At 57.6% G+C, this 27995-nt stretch overlaps 3 protein-coding genes and 2 long non-coding RNA genes across 12 annotated transcripts; 2 read left to right on the forward strand and 3 right to left on the reverse strand.

The window, feature by feature from the left end:
• Window positions 1-116: 116 nt before the first annotated feature.
• TFR2 (transferrin receptor 2) lies at window positions 117-13546 on the forward strand. Of its 2 annotated transcripts, XM_082361287.1 has the most exons (19): window positions 117-359; window positions 1634-1886; window positions 1987-2173; window positions 5003-5143; window positions 5224-5335; window positions 5437-5559; window positions 5959-6075; window positions 6205-6344; window positions 6713-6876; window positions 7564-7683; window positions 8117-8199; window positions 8279-8342; window positions 8431-8498; window positions 8581-8657; window positions 8751-8835; window positions 8924-9151; window positions 9504-9644; window positions 12245-12381; window positions 12792-13546. In XM_082361287.1, the coding sequence occupies exons 2-19, from the start codon at window positions 1760-1762 to the stop codon at window positions 13036-13038; spliced, it is 2361 nt and encodes a 786-aa protein (XP_082217413.1). In that variant the 5' UTR covers window positions 117-359; window positions 1634-1759; the 3' UTR covers window positions 13039-13546. The 2 variants fall into 2 exon arrangements, with proteins under 2 accessions (XP_082217413.1, XP_082217414.1); XM_082361288.1 differs by lacking the exons at window positions 117-359; window positions 12245-12381 and adding an exon at window positions 1076-1392.
• Window positions 2858-9629, reverse strand: LOC309613868. Of its 4 annotated transcripts, XR_014235917.1 has the most exons (6): window positions 9518-9629; window positions 8888-8944; window positions 6415-6601; window positions 5485-5647; window positions 5231-5310; window positions 2858-4508 (listed from the first exon to the last, which is right to left on the reverse strand). It is a non-coding gene; the product is annotated as an uncharacterized lncRNA (long non-coding RNA). The 4 variants fall into 4 exon arrangements; XR_014235918.1 differs by lacking the exon at window positions 9518-9629 and having other exon boundaries at window positions 8939-9054; XR_014235919.1 differs by lacking the exons at window positions 8888-8944; window positions 9518-9629 and adding an exon at window positions 8765-8868.
• A 4254-nt stretch (window positions 13547-17800) lies between the features above and the next one.
• On the reverse strand, window positions 17801-20961 carry MOSPD3 (motile sperm domain containing 3). Of its 3 annotated transcripts, none has more exons than XM_082361327.1 (6): window positions 20851-20961; window positions 20100-20354; window positions 19825-19900; window positions 19368-19597; window positions 18149-18313; window positions 17801-18033 (listed from the first exon to the last, which is right to left on the reverse strand). In XM_082361327.1, exons 2-6 carry the CDS (start codon window positions 20302-20304, stop codon window positions 18002-18004), a joined length of 708 nt encoding a protein of 235 aa, XP_082217453.1. In that variant the 5' UTR covers window positions 20305-20354; window positions 20851-20961; the 3' UTR covers window positions 17801-18001. The 3 variants fall into 3 exon arrangements, with proteins under 3 accessions (XP_082217453.1, XP_082217455.1, XP_082217454.1); XM_082361329.1 differs by having other exon boundaries at window positions 20760-20886; XM_082361328.1 differs by lacking the exon at window positions 20851-20961 and adding an exon at window positions 20678-20810.
• LOC309613867 lies at window positions 20866-22285 on the forward strand. Its single transcript, XR_014235916.1, has 3 exons — window positions 20866-21005; window positions 21660-21818; window positions 22031-22285. It is a non-coding gene; the product is annotated as an uncharacterized lncRNA (long non-coding RNA).
• A 140-nt stretch (window positions 22286-22425) lies between these two features.
• On the reverse strand, window positions 22426-27707 carry PCOLCE (procollagen C-endopeptidase enhancer). Of its 2 annotated transcripts, XM_082361312.1 has the most exons (10): window positions 27471-27707; window positions 26514-26622; window positions 25820-26078; window positions 25546-25620; window positions 24770-24894; window positions 24063-24199; window positions 23447-23718; window positions 23109-23186; window positions 22804-22974; window positions 22426-22659 (listed from the first exon to the last, which is right to left on the reverse strand). In XM_082361312.1, exons 1-10 carry the CDS (start codon window positions 27566-27568, stop codon window positions 22496-22498), a joined length of 1488 nt encoding a protein of 495 aa, XP_082217438.1. In that variant the 5' UTR covers window positions 27569-27707; the 3' UTR covers window positions 22426-22495. The 2 variants fall into 2 exon arrangements, with proteins under 2 accessions (XP_082217438.1, XP_082217439.1); XM_082361313.1 differs by lacking the exon at window positions 25546-25620 and having other exon boundaries at window positions 27471-27697.
• Between the last annotated feature and the right edge of the window lie 288 nt (window positions 27708-27995).

The raw sequence follows: 27995 nt of genomic DNA on the forward strand, positions 1-27995 counted from the left end.
TCAGGTTTCAAAGGGGCCGCAATCCAGGGAGGATCACGCTGCGAGAACCCGGGAAAGTCGCTCAATTAGGCTCCCAGCGAGGAGCTGAGCTACCGCGGGAAGTGGGAGCAGGAGAGAGGATGCGGCGGTAGGGGCGGGGCGGAGCCGAGGAGCCGCCCCAGAGGCGGGGCCGGAGGTGGGACCTTGGGTGGGCGGGGCCTCGGGCCTCCAGGGAGGCCGCACTTAAGCACCCCTGGACCCACAACTCAGGTGAGACGGGACTGCGCTGTCTTTTCCGGGGCGCTAGGCGGTGACAAGAGTGGGACAGGGAATGTGGCACCGGTACGCCCCAGCAGCTCAGAACTTGTCTCCCAACTTGGGTAGGAACTGAGGTCTCCCAGGAAGACCCCGACACCGGGCCCTTGAGCCCTTCCATTCCAGAGCTCCTTGCCCCCTGCCTGAAACTGTAGGTAAAACTTAGTAGTTTGTGCCTGTGTTCTGAGGTCCCCAGACCCCAAAGAGATAGAAATCCGTGTGGTCCAAGTCCTTTGGTAACCAAAGAGGCGCAGGTGCCCAGGGAGGACCATGACTTGTCCAACGTTACCCAGCTCTGCCCATGCCTTGGCCAGGACTCTTTCCACTGATGCCTGGTGGGCCTTGACCCACAGATCCCTGACTCCAGGCAGGATCCCCATCCTGGAGCACTCACCGGTCCTGCCTGACCATGTGCTCCCACCCATGCACCTCCCTCCCCAGCAGCCAGCAGGAGCCTGGACCCCCCTTGCAGCCTGATTCCAATGGGACAGACACCCACATGGCCAGGCCAAACCCCAGGTCACACCACTGTGGCCCCTTCAGCTAGGGATTCCACTGGGAGGGCAGCTAATGTGTTACAGGGCTTGGGTACTGGGGAGCCTGCAAGCCAGATGAGGAAGGGGCAGAGGTGTTCATGGTGGGGAGCTTACGAAGGGGTCCCCAAGGACGTTGGGAGGGGAGGAAGCAGGAGGGTGGAGGGGGCATCCATATCTCCGCCTTCCCCAGCCATCAGCCCTCCTCCCCCAGCCTTGACGGGAACTAGAGGCCAAAGTCTGCCCCAAGGCCAAAAAATTGATTGTTTTGCAAGAAGAGGGCAGGAGTGGGACTGCGGAGGGATTGGCAGGGGAGGGCACAGCCCCTCATCCTCTAGCCTGGGCTGGGAGCCGTGTCTGGAAGGCTGACCTGAAGCCCAGACTGTGCCCCCACCCTGGGACGGGGGGAGGCAGAGAAGGGCCTGGGCTCAGGCTGCCTGCCAGGGCTGATAAGGGGCCTCTTGGGGCTCCCACAAACGGTTTATCACTGGGGGTGGGGGACAGACTGCAGGGCTCAGGAGGGGGCACGAGCATGGAGCGGCTTTGGGGTCTACTCCAGAGAGCGGTAAGATAGAGTGGGGTTGGGAGACCCTTAGGCCTTCTCTCCAGGTCCTCAGTCCCCTCCCAAACCCCAAGGCTGGCCCCTCCCCTTCCCACCTCCTACTCTCCCCTCCAGCCTGCCTCTTGGGACCCTCTCCCCTGCCTTGTGCTCATGGCACCCCAAAGTCACTGACCCTGTTATTGCCAGATTCCTCCCCATCCTCCAGGCCTCCTTCCCCGATTTCATGTCCACCACGCCCCTACAGCAAAGGTTGTCCCCAGGACCCTCTCAGACCATCTACAAGCGTGTGGAGGGCACCCAGCAGGGGCCCCTGGAGGAGGAAGAGGAAGAAAGGGAGGAGGGGACCGAGCTACCGGCCCACTTCTTCCCCATGGAGCTGAGGGGCCCCGAGCCCCTGGGCTCTCGACCAGTTCGGCAAAACCCCAGACTCTGGGCAGCAGCAGGACGAAGAGCCGCCCCCTACCTGGTCCTGACAGCCCTACTGATCTTCACTGGGGGTGAGAGTCATCCCCACCCCCAGTGGAGGGTCTGGGCTGGGGGGGAGATCTGGGGTCCAGAGAGGGGCACAAGGAGAATCTCCATCTTGCCACCCACCAGCCTTCCTCCTGGGCTACGTGGTCTTCCGGGGGTCCTGCCAGGCATGTGGGGATGACGTGATGGTGGTCAGCGAGGACGTGAACCATGAGCTGGGCCCGGACTCCCACCAGGGCACATTGTACTGGAGCGACCTCCAGGCCATGTTTCTGCGGCACCTGGGGGAGGGACGTCTGGAAGATACCATCAGGTGAGGATCAGCCGGTCCCATTCCAGGCCCTCAGACTCAGCCTCCCTTCCTCTTCACCCAGGACCCTGAGTCCTTCCACCTGCTGCCCTGGCCTCCCTGTTCAGTGGTCCTGGGAAGGATAGCAGGCGTTTGGAGCTGAGGGGAGGGAGGGCAGCAGATGACATATTTGGAAGCTGAGGGAGCTGACTGAATGAGCACAGAGGGGTCCAGCATCCACATATGAAGTGGGACAGACCCAGAAAAGTCTTGAGTGCCACATTGAGGAGCTTGGATTTTGACCCGTGGCAGTGGGGAGCTCTGGGGGGCTCTGAGAAGGGGGGACTTAGGGAATCAGAAAAAGCAGCAAATGCATTTGTGGGCAAAGACCATCCCCCAATCTGTGGGGTCTGCCAGCCCAGCGTGAGCAGGCCAGCATTTCTTTTGTCCTGCTGAGGTCACCTTTTCCTACTGGGACGGAGCTGCCCGGGTAGGTCCAGAGAAGAGGTCAGGAATCATTTTTTCAGTGGATTTTCCTGGGTTTCCTAAGTAGAAAATTATATAATCTATATTTAGTGAGAGATGCATAGCTTCTTTTCCAATGCATATATTTTTTATGTCTTTTTCATTTCTTATTGCATTGGAGAGGACATGAATTTAGGTAATGAGATAGTAAATATCCTTGCCTAGTTCCTAACTTTCATAGGAATGTTTTTCTAATACTTTGTCATTGTCGCTTTTTTTTTTTTTTGAACCCGGGCTCTCGGCAGTGACCGCCAGGGAATTCCCCCAGTGAGGTTTTTAAAAGCAAATTAAGGAAGTTTCCTTCTATTCCTAACTTACTGAGACTTTTTCTTTTTTTTTAATGATCAGGAAAGGAGGAACAAGAATCAATTTTTTTTTCAAATATTTTTCCAGAATGTATTGAGATGATCACATGATTTTTCTTCTTTAACGTTTATGTAGTCATTTGTATTAACAGATTTCCTTGTCTTCATGAGATGAACATAAACTTGATCGAAGTGTATTATTATTTGTTGATACACTGCTGGATCCATTTTGCTTGAATCTGTGGCATCAACAACATGCATGTTTTTTTGTTTTGGTTTGGTTTTTTAATTAATTAATTAATTTTTGGCTGCGTTGGGTCTTCGTTGCTGCGCGCGGGCTTTCTCTAGTTGCAGCGAGTGGGGGCTACTCTTCGTTGTGGTGCTCAGGCTTCTCATTGCAGTGGCTTCTCTTGTTGTGGAGCACGGGCTCTAGGCACATGGGCTTCAGTAGTTGTGCCATGTGGGCTCAGTAGCTGTGGCGCATGGGCTCAGTTGCTCTGCGGCATGTGGGATCCTCCTGGACCAGGGCTTGAACCCATGTCCCTTGCATTGGCAGGCAGATTCCCAACCACTGCGCCACCAGGGAAGTCCCTACCTGCATGGTGTTTTTTGTTGTTGTTGTTGTTTTTTCCGTTGAGCAACACTTAGTAGTCTGGGTACAGCCTGAGCAAGTGGATGGATCTAGGGAGGTGGGGTGTGGCACTGTGGATGCCATCAAAGGGCAGGGAGGCAAGACGGGAGCAGTGAGAGGGAGCGGGCAATGAGGTGATGTATGACTCTAGGTTGGATGGGGAAGGAAGGGAAACCAGGGAGGAGCTGATAGACGTGGAAAAATTGGACAGTGTGGCGTGCTCCATGGGGTTGAAGAACAGGTATAGTGAGCCTAAGGGAGTGAGTTCCAACCTGAAAAGCTCCGGTCAGAGAGTGAGATTCTGGAACTTTTAAGATTTACATGATAAACTGTGTCCTATTTATCTTGGAGTCTCCAGCACCTACCACCATGCCTAGCGCTTAGTAGGTGTTCAGTAAATTGGATCAGTATTCCAGAGGTGGAGTTCTGGGGACAAGATCCAGGATGTGGCCAGGGAAGTGGCTGGCCAGATGCCAAAGTCTTCACTGAAAGTGGATAAGTGACCAATTGGCTAGACGATAACAGCAGTGAGGAAGGACAGAGGGTGGGACTGCTGGATGGCACGGCCTTTGAAGGAAGAGAGTTTCATGGTCAGAAATGTGAACAGAGGAGCCAGAAGCACACCTCCTCTCTGGGCCTGGGTGGTATGAGAGCCTGAGCTGCCTTTTTCACATGTCCTGAAGGAGACCTGGCCTCCCAAGGGACAGCCAGGTTTCTGCCGAGGCAAAAGGTAGAAGGGGTATTCGGTGATGATGCCGAGGGGGTTAGTTTGTTTGCCGTGGAAAGAGCACAGGTGGAGCTGGTTGAGAGCGAGGCCGTGCAGGGGCCATGCTGGCACAGGTGAGATGGAAGATCAGGGAGAGTTCCAGGGACAGCAGGCTGGCTAGTTAGGTGGTGACTATGGAAGAAGACAAGGTGAGGTCTCCAACCAGACAAGTGACCCCAGATTCCACCGGCAACCTTGGTGTAAGGTGTCTCCATTAGGCCCAGCTGGAGGATGAGAGAGATGCAGGGCCCCTCACCTCTGCCCAGATAGCCCTTTGGAAGAAAAGTGTTTTCATGCCTGGGGCAAAGCACAGGCCAGTGTGTGTATGTGTGGAGGGGACAGTCGGTAGATTGGTAACTTTGGCCTGACCTGTGAAGAACCTAAGGGATGGTGGACAGGACCCCTGGCTATCAGAAGCTGAGGTTTAAGCAGAAGGAGGCCCTGGAGACCCCCCAGCGCAGCCCTGGTAGTGATGGCAGGAGAGCCTTAAGAGCCCCTCACTGCCCAGGGCTGGGGCCACCCCACACCTCTGGCATCCTTCCCCCGCTCCCGCCCTCTCCTCCAGGTACCCAGAAGTCCCTGCCCCTCTCTCCTCCCGCACCCCAATGCCCCCTCTCCCTGCGCAGGCAAACCAGCCTTCGGGAAAGGGTAGCCGGCTCGGCCGGGATGGCAGCCCTGGTTCGGGACCTCCGCGCGGTGCTCTTGCGCCAGAAGCTGGACCACGTGTGGATGGACACGCACTACGTGGGGCTGCAGTTCCCGGACCCGTGAGTGCAGGGGGTGGGGGTGGGGGGCGAGGAGGGGTGGGCGGCCTGTGGGTGGGACGCTCACCACCCCCGCTCCTCAGGGCTCACCCCAACGCCCTCCACTGGGTGGATGCCGCCGGGAAGCACGGGGAGCAGCTGCCACTGGAGGACCCGGACGTTTACTGCCCCTACAGCGCCACGGGCAACGCCACGGTGAGCGCCTCGTGCCGGTCCCCAGGATGGGGCAGCGCGCCCTTTCCCCGGCGGTGGGGCAGGGACGCGCCTCACCGTCCTTCCCATCCTCCCCTCCCCAGGGAGAGCTGGTGTACGCCCACTACGGGCGGCCGGAGGACCTGCAGGACCTGCGGGCCCGGGGCGTGGAGCCGAAGGGGCGCCTCCTGCTGGTGCGCTTGGGGGTGATCAACTTTGCCCAGAAGGTGAGGGTCCCTGGATGCGGGTTGGGGCGGAGCGGGGAGGGTGCCGGCTGGGGAGTCCGGAGATCGGATGGCGGCAAATAGGCAGCGTCTGTCTAGGAGGCGGTCAGAGAGAGAAAGGGAAGAACCAAATGGGTCGTAAGAAACTGTTGGCAGGGAACAAAATCAGGAGGTTGGGGTGGGGAACAGAAACGGGAGGGAATGTGGGGTACAGTGAGGTTTGGGGGCTGCCGAGGCACTGCGGGAGGGCAGAAGGCGAGGTCCGGGGGGTGCCCACAGCCTCTCTGTGGATCCACAGCTGCAGATCGGAGGCCGTGCCATTCCACTTTTACTTGCTCCTTCAGCCTTTATAAATCCGTTTTCTCTGGGAAAAGGGGTCCTTTAGCCACCTCCCTTCCCCAGGTGGCCAGTGCCCAGGACTTTGGGGCCCAAGGAGTGCTCATATACCCGGACCCGGCAGACTTCTCCCAGGGCCCACACAAGCTCAGCCTGTCCAGCCACCGGGCTGTGTATGGACATGTGAGTCTCGGGGAGCCAGTAGTGCCTTCCTGTGGTCCCAGGGCTGCACAGCCTGCCTAGGATGAGGCTGGCGCCCTATTCTGGGGAGCCCGGCTCACAGTTTCAGCGTGGGCAACCCTCTCCCCACAGGTGCACCTGGGAACGGGAGACCCCTACACACCTGGCTTCCCTTCCTTCAATCAAACCCAGTTCCCTCCGGTCCAGTCCTCGGGCCTCCCTATCATCCCAGCCCAGCCCATCAGCGCGGACACTGCCTCCCTCCTACTGAGGTGGGGGCCACGTGGGGACCAGGAGGGGAGGAGGCAGGGAGAGGTAGGCTGCAGCTGGCCCATAACGTGCCTTTGGGTGAACTAGAACAAGGTGTTTCTTCTGGGTGGGCACGGCCTCTTGCCATTTGGTGAGTGGAGCTCCAGCTGGATATCACACCCACCTCTGCTGGGCACTCTTGAGCAGGACACAACCTGCACAACTGTCCAAGGCAGCCCTGGCTGCACTGGCCCCTCAGGCAGAGTACAGATGCAGAGAGCTGGAGCCAGAGGGTGGGAGGGAGAGAAAGAGTGAAGCGGGGGCTTTGGGCTCTTCTATAGCCTGGGACTCTCTGCCACTTCTAACCCTTTCTGCTCTACCCCTTCCCCAGGAAGCTTGAAGGCCCTGTGGCCCCCCAGGAATGGCAGGGGCACCTCCCAGTCTCCCCTTATCGCCTGGGCCCTGGGCCAGGCCTGCACCTAGGGGTCAACAACCACAGGGCCTCCACCCCCATCAGCAACATCTTTGGCTGCATCGAGGGCCGCTCAGAGCCAGGTGTGCTTGCTTATCCAGCATCACCCACACCCTGCAGCGGGGGAGCTGGGGTTAGCAGGGGGAGAGGCTGGCAAGTTGGGGATGGGCTGGGACTGAGGGGGGTGGCAGTGAGGAGATCTCACGGTTGAAGCTGTCCAGAGACAGAATGGGCAGTTCTGCACAGTAGTGAGGTCCCTGGCACCAGAGGTGAGCAAGCGTAAGTTGGGTGATGTTACAGCATGAAAGGGAGGTCAGACTAGATAGATGAGCCTTTCAAGCATAACTTGTTGTGGATAACAGTGGGGAACCAAAGTGGGTTCCTGAGCCAAAGAGTGCGGTACCTAGAAGCACTGAAGGAAGAGGCACAGGGAGGGCTGTGATGAGGCTCCGATGAGGACGCTGGTGGTGGGAGTGGGAGTGGGAAGGGTTAGAGAGAGATTTAAAACCTGTCAGGACTTGGTGAACAGAGGGGCACCCCAATCAGGGAGGTAATGGAGCCCAGAATGACCCCAGGCAACGTGATGAGAGAGCAGCCCACCCAGGAAGGGCCAAGGGGAGGAGAGGAGCTCTCTTTAGGGGCAGCAGGGATTGCAGGGCAGGGGCTGCAGAGATGTGAGGGTCCTGGAGAAATGGATCCTCCCAGGGTCGAGGGAGAAGCCTCTGGGTTCTGCCCATGTAAGAGGTGGGCCCCAACATCCCCTCCCCCAGATCACTATGTTGTCATTGGGGCCCAGAGGGATGCATGGGGCCCAGGAGCAGCCAAGTCCGCTGTGGGGACCGCCATACTGCTGGAGCTGGTGCGGACCTTTTCCTCCATGGTGAGCAATGGTAAGGTCAGGGCCTGGGCCTGGGCCGGGCAGCTGGGGCTGTGGTCTGAGCTAGGACAGGGCAGAGAGGCAGTTAGGAGCACAGGCTGGAGGGTGGCCCCTGAGACCTGGGCTCCAAACCTGACTCCTCCACGTCCTGGCTGTGTGGCCCTGGGCAAGTCACTTCACCTCCATTTCCTCATTTAAACATGAAAGTACTAATAGTCCATGTCTGAGTGAAGATTAAGCAGGAGATTCGCTATGGAAGCAATCCCCCTCACTGATACAGCTGAGTCAGGGTAGACCCAAGTGAGATGGGCTGGGATGGGGGCTTGATGGGAGGGAAGGAGAGACCCCAGGGGACCAGGACAGAGGAAGACAAAGAGGTGGGTCTTTGCCTGGCCCCCAGCCAAGCCCATCCTCCCTCCTTCCCCCCCCACCCCCACTGCCCCCAGGCTTCCGGCCCCGCAGAAGTCTTCTCTTCATCAGCTGGGATGGTGGTGACTTTGGGAGCGTGGGCTCCATGGAGTGGCTGGAGGTAAGCTGGGGTCCTGGGCAGGCAGTCAGGCAGCGGGGCGAGGCGGGGGGATTTCACACCCCACACCCCTCACCCACAGGGCTACCTCAGCGTGCTGCACCTCAAAGCCGTAGTCTATGTGAGCCTGGACAACGCAGTGCTGGGTGAGCGGGGGCAGTGCCACCACCTGGGCCCCCTCTGGTGCACCCTGCCCTCCGGGCCAAGCCTTGAGCCCGGCATCCCTCTCCGCAGGGGATGACAAGTTCCACGCCAAGACCAGCCCCCTTCTGATCAGCCTCATCGAGAACATCCTAAAGCAGGCAAGAGCCCGGCCAGGAGTGGGGGATGAAGGGAAGCTGGTGGCCGCCAGAGCCTGACTGGTGCCCCCCACCCTGCCCCCAGGTGGACTCTCCTAACCGCAGTGGCCAGACCCTCTTCGAGCAGGTGGTGTTCAACAATCACAGCTGGGAAGCTGAAGTGTAAGCTGGGCAGGGAGGGGCGGGAAGAGAGCTGGGGGGGGATATGTGGGGAGAGCCTGAACCCACACAGCGCTCCCACCTGCCCATCCCCAGGATCCGGCCGCTACCCATGGACAGCAGTGCCTATTCCTTCACGGCCTTCGCGGGGGTCCCTGCCGTTGAGTTCTCCTTCATGGAGGTGAGACTTCCGGGCCCCGCCCCAGAGCAGCAGCCCCTGGGCCTGTTCGCACCGTGCGCGCGCGCCAGCCTCCGCCCTGTCCCGGCAGGATGGCCCGGTGTACCCGTTCCTGCACACGAAGGACGACACCTATGAGAACCTGCACAGGGTACTGCGGGGCCGCCTGCCTGCCGTGGCCCAGGCTGTGGCCCAGCTCGCCGGGCAGCTCCTCATCCGGCTCAGCCACGATCACCTGCTGCCCCTCGACTTCGGCCGCTATGGGGATGTGGTCCTCAGGCACATCGGCAGCCTCAATGAGTTCTCTGGGGACCTCAAGGTCCAAGACGCCAAACCTGCTCCCGGCTTCTGGCGGTGGGGGGTGCTATATCCCATTAAAGTGCTGCCCGGGCCAGGGGATCTGGCCCCTCTCCCCTTGGTCTAGGTCCCCTCTGGCAACCTGGCCCCTTTACTCCTGCCCCAGTCACTAAGCCCCTAGGACCCGGCTGGTACCCGCCCAACCGCACAGGTCTTCTCTCTCCCTTCATTCTGCCCCCAGCGTTCTGTCCCCCTATACCTCCCCACTCCTGCCAGGCCCGGGGTCCCAGCTCCGTCCCCCAGCACCTGGACCCCCACCCTAGGCCAGGGTCATGGCCCCTGCCGCCGGCCCCAGCCCGCGCCTTCGCCCTCAGGCCCGCGGGCTGACCCTCCAGTGGGTGTACTCGGCGCGGGGGGACTACATCCGGGCGGCCGAGAAGCTGCGGAAGGAGATCTACAGCTCGGAGGAGAGCGACGAAAGACTGACGCGCATGTACAACGTGCGCATTATGCGGGTGAGGCCCCGCCCAGCCCGGCCGCCGCCGGCCGCGCCGCCCCGCCCTCTTCCGGCGGCGTGGGGCCCCTCCTCTCGGATCTGCGCCAGTGCGCTGTCCTCCCCTCGTTCCGCTTTCATTTGTCCCTGTCCTCGGGGCGTTCCCAGTCCTGGACTCACAGTGCTTTGCTCACAGACCCGCCAAGCTGGAGCGACCACAGAGGCGGGCCCGCAAAGTGATGAGACAGGGAGGGTCAGCCCCTTAGCCACAGTCGCCCGGCCACCGCATGGCAGAACTGGGACAACCGCGCCCCCTCCGGTTCCCCACCGCCTCCTCTCCCTTCTGGAGAGAAGAAGCATGTCCACGGTGGTCCAAGGTCTAAGAGGCACAGGATTATGGCTTGGGAGGTGCAAATGGTGTAAACAATTCAGAGCGTAGAGAGCTCTCTTACTTCTGGTGAGATGGATGAAACCCAGAAAGGCTGCCTGGAGGAGGTGTCATGTGAAAGTTATACAGGATTATTATTCCCTCCTGCTTAGCTTTGAATACTTTGCAACCTGCACCCCAGCTCCAGTTCCAACCCATCCTCTTCCTTCCATTTCCTTACCCCAAGAACTCAACCCTGCAGCCCTTTGATCTCTGGAAATGGGTGGGTAGGGACTGTAGGCGAGGGGAAAAGTCTATAGGGCAAAATGATAAGCAGGGCCATCCTCAGTGAGTGTGGGGTGAACCGGGACCCCGCAGTGTACACATGCGCGGTTTGGGGATGATATGTCTGGCCCTTGCAAGGTCTTGTTCTTTCTCCCTCCTCCTTTTTCCTGTTGTGTCCCTGCCTGTTTCACTTGGCATCACTCATACCGTCTTTCTGTTCGCAAACCCACCCATCTTGCTCTTTGGTCCTGGCTCCTTTCTTCTGGAATGGGCGATTCATTCTCATTCACAGATCTTGCTTTAACCCCTGCTGTGCCAGACTCTACAGACACAAAAAAGACACCCCCCCTCACCCTACCCCTGAAGTTGCAATGTGCCCCCCAAGTGATAAAGGGCATCTGTGTGTAAGGGACACGATTCAGACTCAGGGCTGGAGAGTAAAAGATGCAGGGCTTCAGAACCTCAAACAGGGCTGGGCCAGACCCAGGGAACTTTGTGGTTCTAAACCAGGGGTTGGTAAACTAGCCAGCAGGCCAAATTTGGCTTGCCACCTGTTTTCATAAATGAAGTTTTATTTTAACACAGCCATGCTTGTTGATTTTCCTATTGTGTGTGGCTGCTTGTGTGCTACAGCAGCAAAGTTGAGTAGTTGCAACAGAAACAGTGTGGCCTGCAAAGCCTAAAATAGTTACGATCTGGCTTTTTCCAAAAAATGTTTGCTGACCCCTGCTTTAGACTATAATGTGGGTCTTGAGGAACAGACAGAACTTGGGCTGGTGCAAAAAGAGCATGTTTCAGGATGGAGACACCAAGAATAAGGGCATGGCAGTGAAACAGGCCTGGCTTTCCTTGGGAGTAGTGTGTAGACCAGCAGAGCCAGAACAGAAGCCCTGTGGAGGAGCGGAGGGGAGTGGGTTAGGGATCAACTATGGGGAGACTTGAATGCCAGTATAAGAAGTTTGGGTTCTGGGACTTCCCTGGTGGTCCAGTGGTCAAGACTCCTCGCTTCCACTGCAGGGGGCACGGGTTCGATCCCTGGTCAAGGAACTAAGATCCCCGCATGCCACACGTCAAGGCAAAAAAAAAAGGATGTTTGGGTTTTGGGGGTCTGGGCATCAAGGAAATTTGGAAGGTTTTTGAGCAGGCCGGTGATGTGGGCAAAGTGGAATTTTAGGAAATACTTGGCCAGAGTGTAAATGGCTTGAAGAGGGAACGAAGTTAGTGATAGCTGAGCTCTGGGTGGATGGGGGGATTGAACTGATGTGAGACATTTGGAAGGAAAAATGGACAGACTGGGTGTTGAGGGAAGAGGAGGAGAATAATAATAGCAGCTGCCATTTATTGAGGGCTATCATGTGCTAAGGCTTTACTTCACTTTCTCCCATAGGACTCTTCCAAATCCTGTGAGTTTGCTAGTATTGTACACAGTAACTGAGGCTCAGAGAGGCTAAGTGACTTATTCAAAATCACACAGTAAGTGGTGAAGCTGAAATTAAGGACCAGGCAGTCTGACCCCAAAGAGAAACTGGAAACCAAAGTCTGACCCTGTGTCCACCCAACTCTTATTCACCTTTGAGGTTGAGAGCCTGGCACCTGGGTTATGCCATGGTGCTCATGAGGGAAATTGGGTGCGCAGGTCAGGTTTTGGAAGAAGTTGGTGTCCACATGTGTGTGAGGCTGTGGCTGGGTACCCCCTACCCCAGTGGGGAGATCCAGCAGACTGGGGGACAGGATTCCAGGCGATGATTTGTGGAGTAGACTTGGCAATTGTCCCCATGAGGTCCCAGTTGAAGCCAGGGGCGTGGATGAGCTCTCTGAGTGAAAGGTGGAGGACTTAAGAAGACATGAGTGTGTGAGACCACCCCTAGAGATTCTGATTCTGCTGGGGTGGCACCCATGCAATGGTAATTTAAAAATCTTCCTCAAGTGATTCTAATGTGCAGCCAGGGTTGAAAACCATTGGATTGTAGGTAATGAGAAGAGGAGAAAGTAGAGGTCGAACCCTGGGGCTGCCCACAGGTGGGAGCAGAAGGAACCGGAGGGGTGGGAAAACTGGGCTAGGAGCGCGGCCATCTCAGGAGAGACCGACAGCATCTGAGTCAAGAGGGTGAGGACTCAGAGTCAGGCACTTCATTAGGGCTGGCCTGTCCCCTTGTCGTTTGACTCTGGGTTTTCACGCAGGCGAGCAGGAATGACTGGGGTATGGGGAGGTGAGGAACAGCAGGACGATACACGGTTCTTTGAGGCTTTGGGCGGGGAAGTGAATGCGTGAGGAAGAAAGATGCAGGCTTGGAAGCTCAAGGGGTAGAAAGAAAGGGATCCAACCCAAAACACAGTGGGAGGACGCATCCTACCTGACTACTGATGACGTCACAGAACGACCATTCCTGATTGGGTAGCCGAAGGGAGGTGGGACTTAAACAGGCTGCTCAACAATATTTATTAAGCGCGCATGAGGTCCCAAGGTTGGTCTGGAACTGCTGTTCGGGCTCCAACCTGATCCCCTTCTCGGCGCAGGTGGAGTTCTACTTCCTGTCCCAGTACGTGTCGGCGGCCGACTCACCGTTCCGCCACATCTTCCTGGGTCGCGGAGATCACACGCTGGGTGCCCTGCTGGACCACGTGCGGCTGCTGCGCTCGAGTGGCCCCGGGGCCCTTGGGGAGGAGGCCCAGGTGGCGCGGGGCCTGGGCTTCCAGGAGAGCCGCTTCCGGCGCCAGCTGGCCCTGCTCACCTGGACGCTGCAGGGGGCAGCCAACGCGCTGAGCGGGGACGTCTGGAACATCGATAACAACTTCTGAGGCCCGTGGGCTGGTGGGGGCGGGGCACATGCCCTGCCCCCTGCCAAGAGCGCCTGCTCTCCTCTCGGGTGATTTCTGGGTGACCGAGATGCCTGTGCACCACCTCCCGTTGCTGACTCATTTTTAGCCCTTACCGTACCTCCAAGGGCCGCAGCAATGACGCCAACGCAGACACCCACACACCCCAGGCCCTGCAACGTAGGAGTAGGTGAGCAGTGCCTTCCATAATGGGATGGTCATACTGTCAGCTAATCAGGGAGCGGCATCTGCTCTCTCAATCACAGCCCCTTCCTCTGCAGGAGCAGGGTCCCCCCCACTACAGCTAGAGACCACTCTGGAAGGTTTCCTAGGCCCTGGGACCTGCCCAGCCTTCTTGGTGGGAAAGATCCGCTGGGACCATAACTTTATGGCCAACCTGTGTCCTGCAGCAGGAGGGGCTGGGGTTTGAACCTCAATAAACCACCTGTGGCATCTGTTGTTTACAGGCACTTTTATGCGTCTTCCTCACCCTCACCTCACCCAGTCATCCCTCCCTTGAGAGCTAGGGAAGGGTTGGGCAGAAGGGGCCAGAGAGGATGCAAGTGGGAATGCTGTCTCCATGGGGAAAAGAGCTGTTCCTTTTACCTAAGGAACTAAGGAAACTGCCTGAGGAAATAAGGAGGGCCCTTCTCCAAAGACCACCACGGGTGGGGGGCTGGCTCTCTGTACCTTCTCCTGGGACCAGGGACAGCTACATAATTTGCAAGGCCTGGTACGAAATGAAAATGTGAGGCCTCTTGTTCAAAAAGCAAGATTTCCCTGGTGGTCCAGTGCTTAAGACTTTGCGCTCCCAGTTCAGGGGGCGTGGGTCCAATCCCGGGCCATGGAACTAAGATCCCGCATGTTATAAGGCTCAGCCAAAAAAAAAAATTTTTTTTTTTTAAAAGCAAGAACAAAGCTTTTTTCTTTCTTCCACAGTCTCTCAACCTTTCATGGTGGTTTTTAAGTTGTTATTTAATGTCCAGATCCCTGAGACAAGGAAATACTCTGGGGCAGATCCCCATAGGCACGCAGGGTTCTGCCCCATGACTTGCTACAGATAGCACATGTGCCCAACCCTGACCCAGACCCAGACCTGGACCCTCCGTGTGCCTGCGCCCAGGTCCCTACTGGGGAAGGAGGGTGGCAGCTGTGGTTGGGTGGGGGCAGGGAGCCAACAGGTGAGAACCCATCGAGGGGAGGCAGGACCCCCAGCACATGCTTCACTGTCTCATCGGGCTGCACTTCCAAAACATAAGTTCAGAGGTGAAATCATTAAGAATTTCAAGATAGAGACCGCAGAGCACTAACCCCCAAGCACAGGGCCCCAGTTGGAGCACAGAGCCCTGTGAGACTGCAGTGATTACACAGCCATTATATTAGCCCAGCCTGGGACCTCTCTCCCCTCCTGGGTCCCCTTTGGCCAATTGTTGTCCACTGAGGTGGAAGCTGCAGGAGAGCAGGGAATTACAGGTGCTGCTGGCACCACTTTACCTTTAATCATGGTCTCAGGAGGCTATGGCCCTTGTTCTTCCCGTCAGCTGCGTAAATCCTAGGGTCTGCCTCTCAGGCTCCTGGTCCTCTCTTGCTCCCAGTATGGCGTGAGAGGTCCTAGCCTGCTCCTCAGATGCTGGGAAGTGAAGGCTTCTTAGTTTATGGCTTGGGATGCTCCTGGGTTCCAAGATGAAACTGCCTCCTCCTTACCTCCCTGAGTCTGACTTGGTGGGTTCTCAGGAGCCTGGACTTGGGGTCAGAAGCCTCCTCGACGTCTTACTTCCCTGACATACTGTCCAGAACAAATTTCCCAAAGTCGTTTCTCAGCCCTTCTCCACCTTGTCCATTTGCTCCCTGTAGTAGACAGAATAAAATTCTGGACAAAGATGTCCACATCCTAATCCCCAGAATCTGTGAATGAATGTTACCTTACATGACAAAAAGGGCTTTGCAGATGTGATTAAGTCAGGGATCTTGAGATGGGGAGTGTTTGGGGCTGAATTGTTTCCCCCCAAATTCATATGTTGAAACCCTAACCTCTAGTACCTCAGAATGTGTTTGTGTTTGGAGATAGGGCCTTTAAAAAGGTGATTAAAGGACTTCCCTGGTGGCTCAGCGGCTGCCGATGCAGGGGCCACGGGTTTGAGCCCTGGTCCGGGAAGATCCCACATGCTGCGGAGCAACTAAGCCCATGCGCCACAACTACTGAGCCCACGCACCACAACTACTGAAGCCCATGTGCTGTAGGGCCTGCGTGCCACAACTACTGAGCCCGCATGCTGCAACTACTGAAGCCTGCACGCCTAGAGCCTGTGCTCCGCAGCAAGAGAAGCCACCGCAATGAGAAGACCGCGCACTGCAACGAAGAGTAGCCCCCGCTCGCCGCAACTAGAGAAAGCCCGCACGCAGCAACAAAGACCCAACGCAGCCAAAATTAAAAAAAAAAAAAAAGAAGTGATTAAGTTAAAATGAGGCCATCAGAATGGGCCTAATCCAATCTGACTGACGTCCTTATAAGAAGAGGAAATTGGATGCACAGAGAGACACCAAGGATGTGCGTGCACAGGAGAAAGACCATGTGAGGACACAGTGAGAAGGGTGCCACCTGCAAGCCAAGGAGAGAGGCTTCAGGAAAAACCAAACCTGTCGGCGGCTTGTCTTGGACACTAGCCTCCAGAACTGTGATAAAATTAATTTGTTTTTTAAGCCACCAAGTCTGTGGCAGCCTTAGCAAAGTGACACAGGGTGATTATGCCGGGGGTGGGGGTGGGAGACGTAATCACCAGGGTCCTTATTTTTATTATTTATTTATTTATTTTTGGCTGCGTTGAGTCTTCGTTGCTGTGTGCAGGCTTTCTCTACTTGCGGCGAGCGGGGGCTACTCTTCGTTGCAGTGCGCGGGCTTCTCATTGCGGTTGGTTCTCTTTGTTGTGGAGCACAGGCTCTAGGCGCATGGGCTTCAGTAGTTGTGGCACGTGGGCTCAGTAGTTGTGGCTCACGGGCTCTAGAGTGCAGGCTCAGTAGTTGTGGTGCACGGGCTTACTTGCTCCGTCGCATGTGGGATCTTCCCAGACCAGGGCTCGAACCCGTGTCCCCTGCATTGGCAGGTGGATTCTTAACCACTGCGCCACCAGGGAAGTCCTCAGGGTCCTTATTAAAGGAGGCAGGAGGATCAGAGATAGAGAAAGGAGATGTGACAACAGAAGCAAAGGGTCAGAGTCAGAGATCTGAAGATGCTACACTCCTGACTTTTTTTTTTTTTTTTTTTAGTGACTTAAAACAGTGATCATTTGTTATTTCCACTCTTGGCTTTAAAGATGGAGGAAGGGGTCACCACGCGAGGAATGCAGATGGCCTTTAGAAACTGGAAAAGTCAAGGAAACATCCTCCCCAGGTGCCTCCAGAAGGAACCAGCCCTGCTGACACCTTGATTTCATCCCCAGAAGACTCATTTTGGAGTTCGGACCCCCCAAAACCATAAGAGAATTAATTTATGTTGTTTTAAGCCACTAGTTTGTGATAACCTGTTACAGCAGCCACAGGAAACTAACACCCACCCACTCCAATTACTGCCAGCTCAGTATTGTTTTCTAAGAAATTTACTTTAAAAAATGTGTGACCCAAGCCCCTCCCACCCCTGTAGCTGCCCTTCATAGCTTTGTCTCAGGAAGCCTCCTGATCCCGCTGGCAGCAAGGCCTTTTCCCAGCAGATATCCGCAAGATCGTTAATGTGCGATACCTCAGATGCCTTTTGGGGTCCTGGGCACAGACAGCCCAGTGTGGTTGGCTTTGTGAGGGGTTTGCTGGGCTGCGGGGAGAGCCCTCCTCACATCCTAGACACAGGCTGCCATTCTCTGCACAGGATCAGGCTCACATGTCACCGGGGCCAGTTCTGGGTGTGGGAAGGGCAAGGTCCCCAGGGCAGAGGGGCAGCTCCCAAGGCCCCCAAAGTAAAGCTGGAACAACTGATAACCTTCCAGCAGCATAACAGACTGAGTCTGTCTTAACGTTATCTTGCTAATTTTTGTTCCCAATCAACAAACTGCCAGTGTCATTGGCTTCCCTTCTTCCTTTCCTCCCCTCTCGCCTTACATCTGAAGGAGGGCTGGAAGCCTGCCTTTCAGGGAGCCTATTCTTTTCCTTTGCCTTAACTTCTCCTGCCTGGTTAGGCTGAGGTTACGGCAGGCTGTGCCATCTGTCCCCATCTTGTCAGAGACCTTGGTGTTTCTGACCCACAGGGGTTGAGGTCAAAGGAAGAGACAAAATAAAAGCAGGTAAAGGGACGAAAAGGCAGAAGAGGATTCTGGGGGTGGAGGTTGGGGGGAAGCCCCCAGGCAACCCTGGCAAGAGGCTCTGATGGCTCAAGATGGCGGGACCTGAGTTCTATAGCAGGTGGGAGTAGGTGGTATTGGGGTTTGTTTCTTTTTAGCTTAAGGTATGTTGGCTTAGGGGCGGGATCCTATCCCTAGGTTAGGGCTAAGGGGGATCTTAAGAATCAACTTTCCCAATTCCCTCATTTTAGAGGCAGAAACTGAAGCTCAGAGAAATTAAATGACTTGCTCAAGGTCACACAGTTTTTTTCGGTGCAGCACCAGGCCTCAGACCCGGGTCTTCTAAATCCTCACTGGGTCTCTTCGCTCCCCGATGTTCGAGGTCCCCTGGGAGTAGGGGGAACTGGAGGAAAGAAGTGGGAAGAAAGGGGCATGTTCCTTACATTTCTCAGTTCAATTTTACAAATTTATTTTATTCAGCTTGGAAAATGAATACAAATCCCTGGGTTTTGGGGGGACGGGGACGGGCAGGAAGAAGGAAGTAGGAGTTGAGGCAAGGTTATGAGCATCACAGTGGCTGTCTCACGTCCACGTCCAGGTCCACGTCCCTGCCCGGGGAGGAGGCGTGGAGGTTGAGCAGGGAGCTCAGGTCCGGAGGAACACCATGGTCAGGAGGCCTGGAGAGGGGAGGAAGAGCAGGGTCATATGTGTAGCCCGCCGGCTCTGTACGCCCTCTTTCCAGCCCCCACTCCCCTCTCTCTGGGCCCGGATCCCCTACCACACCGTGCTCACCCAAGACGTAGGCTGCCACCAACTTCTGTCCCAGGGAGACGTGAAGGATTTGGGGCAGCTGGCTGCCAAGTTCATCCTGCAGCGGCAGCAGCAGGAAGGCCACAGAGACTGTGCCCATCAGCAAGAAGAGGAGGAAGGAGCTGGTGGCCAGGTGCGGGAGGGGGTCTGGGAAACAAGGCCCATCAGGAGCTCTAGCCTCCACTCCTGCCCAGCCCAACGCCCTCCAGGGAGGAGGCTGAAGATGGAAGGTGTACCCACTTTCTGTTGGACACCGGAAGTGTCCTCTCCTCCTTGGAGCCTTCGTCCCCACAGCCTCAGGAAACCCTCTCCCCTCTGGTCCCTCATCATTCGTTTTCTCTCCTCAACTCTGCCTTGATTACGGGCTCCTGTGTATCTGTGTGCCAGGCAGGGACCTCTGTCTCCCACAACTTGGTACATGATTGCTCAACCCGGTTTCTTATTATTTATTTTTTATAAATTTATTTATTTATTTTTGGCTGCGTCGGGTCTTTGTTGCTGTGTGAGGGCTTTCTCTAGTTGCGGTGAGCGGGGGCTACTCATTGCGGTGGCTTCTCTTGTTGCGAAGCACGGGCTCTGGGTGCGCGCGCTTCAGTAGTTGTGGCACGTGGGCTCAGTAGCTGTGGTTCGCGGGCTCTAGAGCACAGCCTCAGTAGTTGTGGCGCACGGGCTTAGTTGCTCCGTGGCGTGTGGGAATCTTCCCGGATAAGGGATCGAACCCGTGGCCCCTGCATTGGTAGGCGGATTCTCAACCACTGCCACCAGGGAAGCCCCCGGTTTCTTATTGAACTGAACTGAGCTGACACATGATGGGAAGTGCTGAAGTCAGAGCTAAAGGAAGAATTTTTCTCTTTAAGTGGAGGCCAGAAACCAAGGAAACTGCAAAGTCTGCTTTTTCCCTAACCTGATATAAAATCTCAACTCCTAGAAATGTTTCCACCAAAAAGCAAAAGACTGAAACGGAAGGGAATTCCCTGGCGGTCCAGTGGTTAGGACGCCACTCTTTCACTGCCAGGACCCTGGATTTGATCCCTGGTTGGGGAACTAAGATCCTGCAAGCCACCAGGCACAGCCAAAGCAAAAAAAAAAAAAAAAAAAGACTGAACCGGAAGACCTCTTCAACTCCAATTGAGCTCATCTCTAGGGTCATGCTAGGTCCTCCCTCTTTACAGAACTCAAGAATTCCCATCCCTAAACTCACTCTCTGGGAAGTGCTGAGCCGTGGGTGGTGCTGTCCAGGAAGGAGGCTCTGGGTGCGGCGTTGGGTCAGGCTGTCCCTGAAGCTCAAGGGGGTACGCTGGGGCCCTCAGAACCGAGGTGATGTCCTTGCGCCCCACCACTCGGCCGTCTGTTCCCTCCTCAGACAGCTCAATGCGGAAGCGGTCCTGGACGTCATAGTGGCTGGGATTGGGGGCCACGTGGCGAATCACACTGGTCCCAAGAAAGGAGAGCGGCCCATTGAGGGGCAGTGAGAGGCAGTGATCCAAGAGGATCCAGGCCCCACCCTCCCAGGAAACTTTCCCTTAGGGACACAGACAGAGGGTGGGGTAAACAGGTTGAAGAGGACCTGGTCTGAGGCTTAAGCCATGGCACAGTAAATCAGAGAAAGGTGGCAGCGACCCCTGGCTTTCATAAGCCTCCCCACCCTCTCAACTCACATGTCAACGCAGGACTGAGGCTTCACATATCCTTCCGCGTCAAACACTGTGTATTTGGCAGGTGCTGTGCACAGGACTGAGGGGAAAAGGCACACAGACAGAGACCGACTATTGCCTCAGACAACCTGCACAAGCCCTGCCCATGGAGTCCCCCCTGCCTTCTACCCCAGGGCTGGACATCCGACCATACTCATCTGACTGCTCCAGCCCACCCAGCTCCCCAATGTTCTACCGCCAGCCCCCAATCCCTAGCACGAAGCGCCCATCCCCATCACCTCGGAAGCGAAGCGCTGCTCCCGTGGGGTTATAGAGGGTCAGCAGCTGCCGAGATCCACTCCGCTGGTCCGCCCTGAATACTAGATCCGGGGGAAAGACGAGGACCGGGACAACAGGTCCCGAGGGAGGAGGGGCGCCCCGGGACCCCCGCCCAGGAGCCCCCGGACCCACCAGCTCCTGGTCCTGGGGCGCCCCACGGCGCATGCAAGCTCTGGGCGGTGGAACATCCGAGGGCAGAGCTCAGGGGACAGGGCCTGGAGTATAAAGCCGAGGGGCGAGAGGGGCGAAAGGGAACGGGATGAGATCGTAGGGCAGGGCCTGGACAGATGCCGCCGCCGCCTCGGAATCCCGCTAGATGAGGGCCCCGCAGGCCAGGCGCAAGCCCCCCAAACCCTTCCTCTCCACAGCTGTGCCTTAGGTCCCTTTAGGCCCCGCCCCCAAGCCCTATCTCGAGGGTCACGCCCACCCCGTAAACCCAGCCCCTCCCGGCTCCCAGCCCTGGCCCTAGTCTTCAGCCCCAGTTCTCCATCTCCATAAGCCCCGCCCTGCCCCGCCCCTTCCGGGCCTCCCAGGGCACCCGCTCCTCTCTTCGGCCCAATTCCGCTGGCCGCCGCGCCCTCTTCCGGAGTTGCCCTTTCCGTCTCCTGCTCTCCCGAGACCTGTATCTGTGCCTCCGATCCCTCCCTGAGCTCGGGCCCGCGCTTCTTCGGGCTTCCGCCTCCGAACGGCCGCTCGCGCTATGAAGCTCACCTCTGGTCACAGCACCTGCCAATCAACCTGTGGCCGGACCAGGGCTGCCATCTTCCCGGCAGACCATTTCTGCTCTTCCGCCGTACGGCCTCTGTCATTGGCCAGGACGGCCTCGTTTCAGCTCTAGGTATACACCGATTGGTGCGCCTAAAGAGGTGATTGGCTTGATCCCAGTGACGTAAAACTTTACGAGCGTCTCTGGCTAGAACGCTAATCCTGGAATAGGTCGGGCGGCGAGGTCGGGGGGAGGGGTCCGGGCGAGGATGGTCGTCAGGCTTTGTTCCTTTCTCCCCACTCTGAGGCCGTCCAAATCACTAGAATCACATCCCACAAGGGAACCCTCTTTCTCCACTTCAGTCCCAGGTTCTCCTAGATGCTTCCGCAGCAACGAAAGCCGTTTTCTGTAGTACGAGTTGGAGGTTGCTCCCAGATGGACTCGGTTCGTAGCCCGGGGCACTTCTCTTGATTCCTTCCTGCACGTAACTCATATTTGAAATCACTCATATTTGCAGAGGGAATCAGTATTCAGAATCTTCAGCTCCCCTTACAGACGAGGAAACAGCCTCGACAAGGTGAAGAATCTCACGCATTTGGTTAGCAGCGGAGTAAAACAAAGTTACCTGAAAGCCTTCTCTAAGCACCCTATCAAATGTAGAATCTCCCTTTGCCTGTCCTCTTATCATGCTTTTGTTTTCTTCAGAGCACTCCTAGAGCTACTTGACATCATGTTTATTTTAGTTTATCTCTGCTCAGGTAGAATTTACTCTCCTGTCCACAAGAGCAGCGACTTTGTTTTGTTGTATTTTCAGCACCGAAAACAGTGCCTGCCATTTGGAATGCCCAAATGAATGAGTGACTTGGATGAACTTCTGAGCTGAGATCTGACTGAAGTTAGGAAGTGAGCCAGGAGATGTCTGTGGAAGAGAATTCCGGATAGAGGGAACAGCAAAGACAAAGCCCGGAAGCAGGTGTGTACTAGAAATGGCCAAGGAGCCAGTGTGATGGAAGAGATTGTAAGGGAGACAATATTCAGAGATGAGATGAGGTGGGAGGGAGGACACAGATCACCTAGAGCCTTAGAGCCCACAGTAGGACTTCGGATTTTATGCTGAGACTGATGGGAAACTATGGAAGAGTTGTTTTAATTCCTTCTTTTTTTTTTTCTTTTTGGCTGCCCCAGGCAGCTTGCAGGATCTTAGTTCCCCAACCAGGGATTGAACCCCGGCCTTCAGCAGGGAAAGTGCTGGACCGCCAGGGAATTCCCTTAATTTCTTTTTTTTAAACAGCTTTATTGAGATATCTTTGACATATAAAAATTGTATATATTTAAGGTGTACAACTTGATGTTTTGATATATGTAGACATTGTGAAAAGATCACCACAATCAAGCTAATTTACATATCCATCACCTCCACATAGTTACCATTTTCTGTGTGTGTTGAGAATTTTGAGCAAAGGGGTGACAAGATTCGACTTACATTCTTCTGTATAGTAACTGTTGAGTTTAATGAATGAATAAAAACAAATCCCCGAGAGGAGCACCAAAACCATACAAATGGAGATGTGACCCCTTCCTCAAGTCTAGAAACATTTATTTGGATAAGAAAGGGGTCCATAGGGCCAGTGTCTGGAGGCTGGCCTGGGCTCAGGCTTGGGATCCAGCAGCCTGAACAGTCTTGGAGGGGCACCTCTTGCTGAGGTTGGTGAGGATCTGGTGCTGGGTGGGCCGGTAGAGAACCACGAAGCTCTCTGGAGGAAGGATCGGACCTCTGTTTTCTTCCACCCGGCCCATCAGCAGATAACTGATTCCTAGGGAAGAGGAGGAAGGGATTGAGAGTTTGTGTAACTGAGACCTTATAGATATACCCCCTCATCCCAGTCCCTCAGATTCTACTGCCTCCATCATTTTCATGAGGCTAAGTCCCCCTCTACATTTTCCCACATCTCTGTTACCTTTCTTCATGGGGGGGCACTGCTTGCAGGGCACATAAAACTTCAGGGAGGTGTCAGTGGGGGGAGAGGGCAGGTCCAGGCCTCCGGTTTTGTAAACACCAGTGAGATTGACAGTTACTGTGAGGCCCTCCCCTGGGCCCCGAACCATGGACTTCATCATTCCCGTCACCACTGTGGGAGAGAGAGGGAGAGGTGAGGAGACAGGAGGCCAGGGCAGGGCTGGAACTAGAAGGAGGGGGCCTTTGGGGACAGGAGGGGAGGTTAGAGGAGCTGGAAGGGCAGAGCTGGGGGATGGGGCTGCTTACCCAGGTCGCTGTTACAGAAGTGGCTCTGCAAGGTGCCTGTCCGCCGGCACTGTTTTGGGCAGGAGACACTGGATGCATCTGGTGGGGGGGGAGGGGGGCACTGTTTGTGGAGAGTAACCTACCCAGCAGGTAGGAAGGACCACTTTCCCCACAAAAGCCTCATTGCTTTGAACTTGTTCAGAGCTCTATCCGGCTTCGTGTCCCAGCACCCAGTACCAGCCATTAGCACAGAGGTGGCACCCGTGGGTGCTGTATTGAATGAATGAATGAGCGCAGTAAGGAACTCGGGTACAACTCCCTTCAGTCTGCGTCCGCTTCCTCTGCCTTTCCAGACTCACCGGGGCCCACCGGAGTTGCCTCTGCCTTAGGCGCGGCCTTCGGTTTCTCCTCAGGTGGGACTTCGGGCTTGACTTTGGGCCCGGCTCCGGGCTTGGGGCCCGGGCCGAGGAGCGGGGGACTCGGCCGGGCGTCCTCCCCCGGGCTCCGGGCTGGCCCTCCTTCGGTGGCGCCCCGCGGCAGGGTCCTGTAGGAGGCCGAGAAGCCGTCGGCCGTGACGCTGAGGTCCGAGACGAACTGGACGAGGAGCTCGTTCCCTTCGGAGGAGATGGGACTGCGGGCGCGGGGCATTGGGGGAGGTGTCAGGCGGGCGGCGCATGCTGCCCCCTACCCAGGCCGGCGGCCTTTTCACCTCTGCCCCTCGGTTGTCTGCGTTAGCTTCCCGACTTCGCAAGCCCCACTCGCCTCTCCATCCACGGACCCCAGGCCTGGCGTCAAGCCTCGTTTTCTGCCTGGGCCGCTACCCGCTCCGCCCACCCGTTTGGGGCCGGCAGGTTCTCCTCCTGCGGCTTCAGCTCAACCCCGCCCCTCCCACCAGCAGCGCTGTCCCCCCGCTCCCGCACCAGGCGCGGCGGAGACGCCCGGACGCCGTCACCCACCCAGGTGCCGCCCCCTCACCCCGGGGCTGTGTCGCCGCAGAACTTCCCCAGCCGCTTGGCGTCGTCGCTCACGGCGCCGTTGAACACGCTGACCGAATCGTAGCGGCAGTAGGAGTCGGGCTCCAGGTCAAACTTCCCGAAGGTCAGTGAGATCACCTGGCGGCGGGGCAGAGGCGGAGGCTGCGCGGCGGGACCCCGGGCAGCCGAGGGAGCGGAGCTCTCGCCTCTCACCTCCTCCGCCCGGCCGCCGCCTCCGGGACGCTCGCCGCGGCCTCCTCGCTCACCTCCCGCGTGCCCTCCAGCCCCCCTCTTAATGCATTCACACCACAGCTCGGAGGAGCACACACATCCACGGGGGCTCCGCAGTGGCCTCGGTCGCCGTAGTTCGCAAGGTCAAGTCCTGGCTCATTCTCCAGGAACAGACCCAGAATCCACCTCCACCGCCACCACACACACACACACACACACACACACACACACACACGCACGCGTGCGCGCGCCAATCAGTGTATATATCAGCATCGGGTACCTCGCTCTCGTAAGGTTCGTCACAGTCGTAATTTGATATTTTTTGTTTGGGTGCAAGCAGGTCTGGGTCTGTTTTTGCTCCCCACCATGGCAAGCTCAGTGCTCGGGACATTGTAGATGTTCAATAAATCTTTGCAGGCTGCATACTGGAGGACGCCGCCTGGGTCCCCGAGGGCAGCCCGGGCAGGGGGTCAGTACCTGGTCCGGGGGCGCGATGATGTGCCAGGAACAGCTGATGCCCGGGGGGTAATCGGACTCGGGCCAGTTGGGCGTGGTCAGGGTTCCCTGGGCCTTCTCCAGCCGCCCCCCGCAAAATTGGTGCTCTGGGGAGGGGAGAGAGGAGTGGGGGTGGGGGGCGGTGGAGACCCTCGGTCAGCTGGAGGAGAGCTCTAGGCTGGGAGCCCGTGCAGAAAGCTCAGATGTCTGGGTCTCGGGATGATGGGGCGAGAAGAGAGGGAGGAAGAACGGGGGTAGGTTAGCAGAGATGGGGCTCGGAGGAGCGGGGCTCCGGGAGGTCTTGGACCGCGGGGGGGTAAGTCTTGGACCGCCGGGCACCCAGGCGGGCGGTGGTAGGGGGAGGAGGAATTGACTGGACACGCTCCCTTCTTGCCCCTCCCCCTGACCCGAGGCCACATCGCGAAGCCACATCGCGAGGCCACATCGCTCCTCTTCCCCTGGAAGATCCCATCTCCCCGGCCCGGCAGAAAAGTCCCCGTCGCAGCTGGAGAGTCCCCATGTTGTGAGGGTGCTCTCAAATTGGGGCACAGCCCCGAGGCCCCCTTGGGGAGGTCCCTCCTTAAACGTTTTAGGGGAGACTTCTGCCGCCAGGAGGGGGTGATGGGACCGCAATCGGGAGCCCCCGGGCTGGGTGTAGGGGGCTCCGGGTCGGGGGAACCTAATCCCCCAGCCCGGGGGTGCCCCCTCGCGCCCGTCTGAGGGAGCCCGATTGCGGACGGGGGCGGGCAGTTACTCACCGTCCCAGTAACCCCAGGCCGCCCATTCCACCCGCGGGTCGGTGACCCATTTCCGCCTCGCGCCTGGGCGGGGGCCTGGAAGAGGGGGTGGGTGGGAGCGGGAAGGGGGGGAGAGAAGATGGGGAGGAGGGACTGAAGGGGCGGTTAGTGAGGGAAAAGGGTAAGGGAGATAATGGGGGTCCCAGGCTCTTGGGGTGGAGGTTAAGGCTAGGGTGGGGCCTGCGCCGGGGGCGGGGCCAGGAGAGGGGGACGGCGGAGGTGAGGGAGGTCTCACCAGTGCCTGAGGTGGCCCGCCCGCTGTACCAGAGCAGGAAGCCTCGTCCTCCCGTGCCCTCGTCCGATGTCATCCTCAGGGTCACCTGGTTGCCGGGGGCGACTAAGGGCGCTGGCCGGAAGGTCCCGCAGAAGCGTCCGAGCCGCTGGCCTGAGGTTCCAGGCCCGGCAAAGACCTCCAGAGCGTCATAACGGCAGGAGGGGTGCAGCTCCAGGTCAAAGACTCGGAAGGAGAGGGACACAGTCTGGCCCTCAGGGACCTGATGGTGGGGACAGGGTCGGGGACCTGCAAAGTCAGGCCGGACACAACCAGGCACAGGGCCCCTCTTTTTCCCCAAGCATTTCCTACAGAAACTGGGCCTGAAACAGAGGGGGCCCCATCAGGATGCAGAGCAGAGGGCTTGTGGCTTGTGCAGGGGACAAGACCTGAGGTCTGTGGAGAGACCAGAGGGGATGGGGATGAAGCTGGGAATGGAGAAGCAGGCTCGGAGTTAAGGTGTGAGGATGCTTGCCACGTGTTACTGTGGGCACCGATGCTGTCAGTGACCAGAGGGGAGGGGGCTGGGACTTCCCCAGGGAGAAGCGGCGGGGCATGCCGGGAGGGGGGTTCCCTTAGCGGTCTGGCTTCTGGCTGCCTGGACCCAGGCCTCGGGGAGACTTGGACAAGGGGACGGCGGCCAGAGGGGCCTTCTCACCGTTATCGTCCAGACGCACTCCTTATTGGCGGGGTAGAGGTTAGGGAAACCCTCGCTTGCCAGGTAACCCGACTCCCCAGTCACATCCCCTCCACACAGGAACACAGGTCTGGAGAACAGAAGAGAGGTCAGGCCTGAGTGGGGGAGTAGTGCAGGGACTGGGGTAGGGCAATGAGCATGGGGGCGCCAAGGAGGGCAGCCAGGGGGATGAGGGAGGGAGGCCCAAAGGATCCGAGGCGGCCTCAGCCAGCCGGGACGGGACTGGGGTGGGAAATACTCCAGCAGAGAATCAGGAAAAAGTGGGACCAGCAACTTGGCTGTCCCTCCAGCCCCTCAGAGTCCCCACCCCCACCCCAGCAGGAATTCCCGGAATCCTCCTCGGCTCCCCTCCGTCATTCTCCCCCCTGGCCCTGCCTGGCAGTCAGGGCCTGGAGCGGCCTAACTACTTCCAGATGTGGACACAGCCTCGAGGTGGGGGGGTGAGGGGGCGGGGAGATGAGGGAGAAGTAGCAGCCAGGGCCCTGCGCTCCCAACCTTTGCCCTGCTCCGGCTCCAGCTAACTACTGCGGTGACTGACTCCCACATCTCCCACTTGCAGCCCCCTCTTCCCCCCACAGTCTCTAATTCCCTCCTGGAATCCAGATGTCCAGCTACCAGGCAAGTTCAAGGTCTTGGTGCTCTCAGGTTCCATGGTGGGGCCAAGGGTCTGGATAGGTGGGGAGACTTGAAGGGCAGAGGACGGAGGGTGGAGGAGTGGGGAGCAGTGGTGACCCGCAGGAGACAGTGGTCTTGCAGCAGGGAAGGAGGACTTGGGGGCCAGAGAAGGGTGAGGGCTGTGGGAGATCTGGTGGGGGGGGTGTGTTAGCAAAAGAATCTACAAGATCCACAGGCATAGCCCCCCAGGAATCAGGGATCTGAAGTTCATTCAAGCCATCTGGAAGGTGCCGAGAGACCTACCTGGTGTAGTTGGGGCTCTGGCCCTGGGTGAAAGGCAGCAGCAGAGCCCAGGCAGTGAGGAGGGGCCCCAAGAGGGAGGCTGTGGTAGTAGGCAGCATGGCCCGAGGGAGAGGCGCTGGGGTCCTCAAGACAGAGGCAGCAGCTGAGTGTAGCAGCGGCAGCGGCAGCAGCAGCAGCAGGGATAATCAGTGCCAGATGAGGCAGCCTTGGGCGTGTGGGCGTGGGGACTGGCCAGTGGGGCGGGCGGCGGGGAAGGCGGGACAGGGAGAGAAGAGCCGGGACAGTGGCGATTCCAGGGGCCTCTCTAGGTCCAGGACACATAAATACTGACCCAGTGTGGGAGCGGGGGTGGAGCAATGAAGGGCAGAGGGAGCATTACTGGACCAGGCAGTCCAGTAATGTCACCTGGAAGCCCACTCTGTCCAGTGCCCGAGCATCCTTCCAACACAGCCTCGGGTCCTTCCTGAGGACTCTCCAGCCCACCCGTGATCCTCCCCATTCCTGCTTCCTCAGCACCCAGAGGAA

The sequence above is a fragment of the Balaenoptera borealis genome (assembly GCF_965194805.1).
Source record: "Balaenoptera borealis genome assembly, chromosome: 16".
Lineage (NCBI taxonomy): Eukaryota > Metazoa > Chordata > Mammalia > Artiodactyla > Balaenopteridae > Balaenoptera > Balaenoptera borealis.

What these genes read in the sequence shown, in the direction of transcription:
- MOSPD3 (XM_082361327.1), bottom strand. Translation starts at nt 20,304, where the DNA reads ATGCGCCGTGGGGCGCCCCAGGACCAGGAGCTGGTGGGTCCGGGGGCT. An exon ending in AGCAGCGCTTCGCTTCCGAG is followed by an intron (nt 19,901 to 20,099) that starts GTGATGGGGATG and finishes TTTTCCCCTCAG; the next exon opens with TCCTGTGCACAGCACCTGCC. An exon ending in CCTCAGTCCTGCGTTGACAT is followed by an intron (nt 19,598 to 19,824) that starts GTGAGTTGAGAG and finishes TCTTGGGACCAG; the next exon opens with TGTGATTCGCCACGTGGCCC.
- PCOLCE (XM_082361312.1), bottom strand. Translation starts at nt 27,568, where the DNA reads ATGCTGCCTACTACCACAGCCTCCCTCTTGGGGCCCCTCCTCACTGCC. An exon ending in TCATCGCGCCCCCGGACCAG is followed by an intron (nt 24,200 to 24,769) that starts GTACTGACCCCC and finishes CCCCGCCGCCAG; the next exon opens with GTGATCTCACTGACCTTCGG. An exon ending in GGCAACTCCGGTGGGCCCCG is followed by an intron (nt 23,187 to 23,446) that starts GTGAGTCTGGAA and finishes CCCCCCCACCAG; the next exon opens with ATGCATCCAGTGTCTCCTGC.
- TFR2 (XM_082361288.1), top strand. Translation starts at nt 1,360, where the DNA reads ATGGAGCGGCTTTGGGGTCTACTCCAGAGAGCG. An exon ending in GGGCTGCAGTTCCCGGACCC is followed by an intron (nt 5,144 to 5,223) that starts GTGAGTGCAGGG and finishes CCCGCTCCTCAG; the next exon opens with GGCTCACCCCAACGCCCTCC. An exon ending in TCGAGAACATCCTAAAGCAG is followed by an intron (nt 8,499 to 8,580) that starts GCAAGAGCCCGG and finishes CCCTGCCCCCAG; the next exon opens with GTGGACTCTCCTAACCGCAG.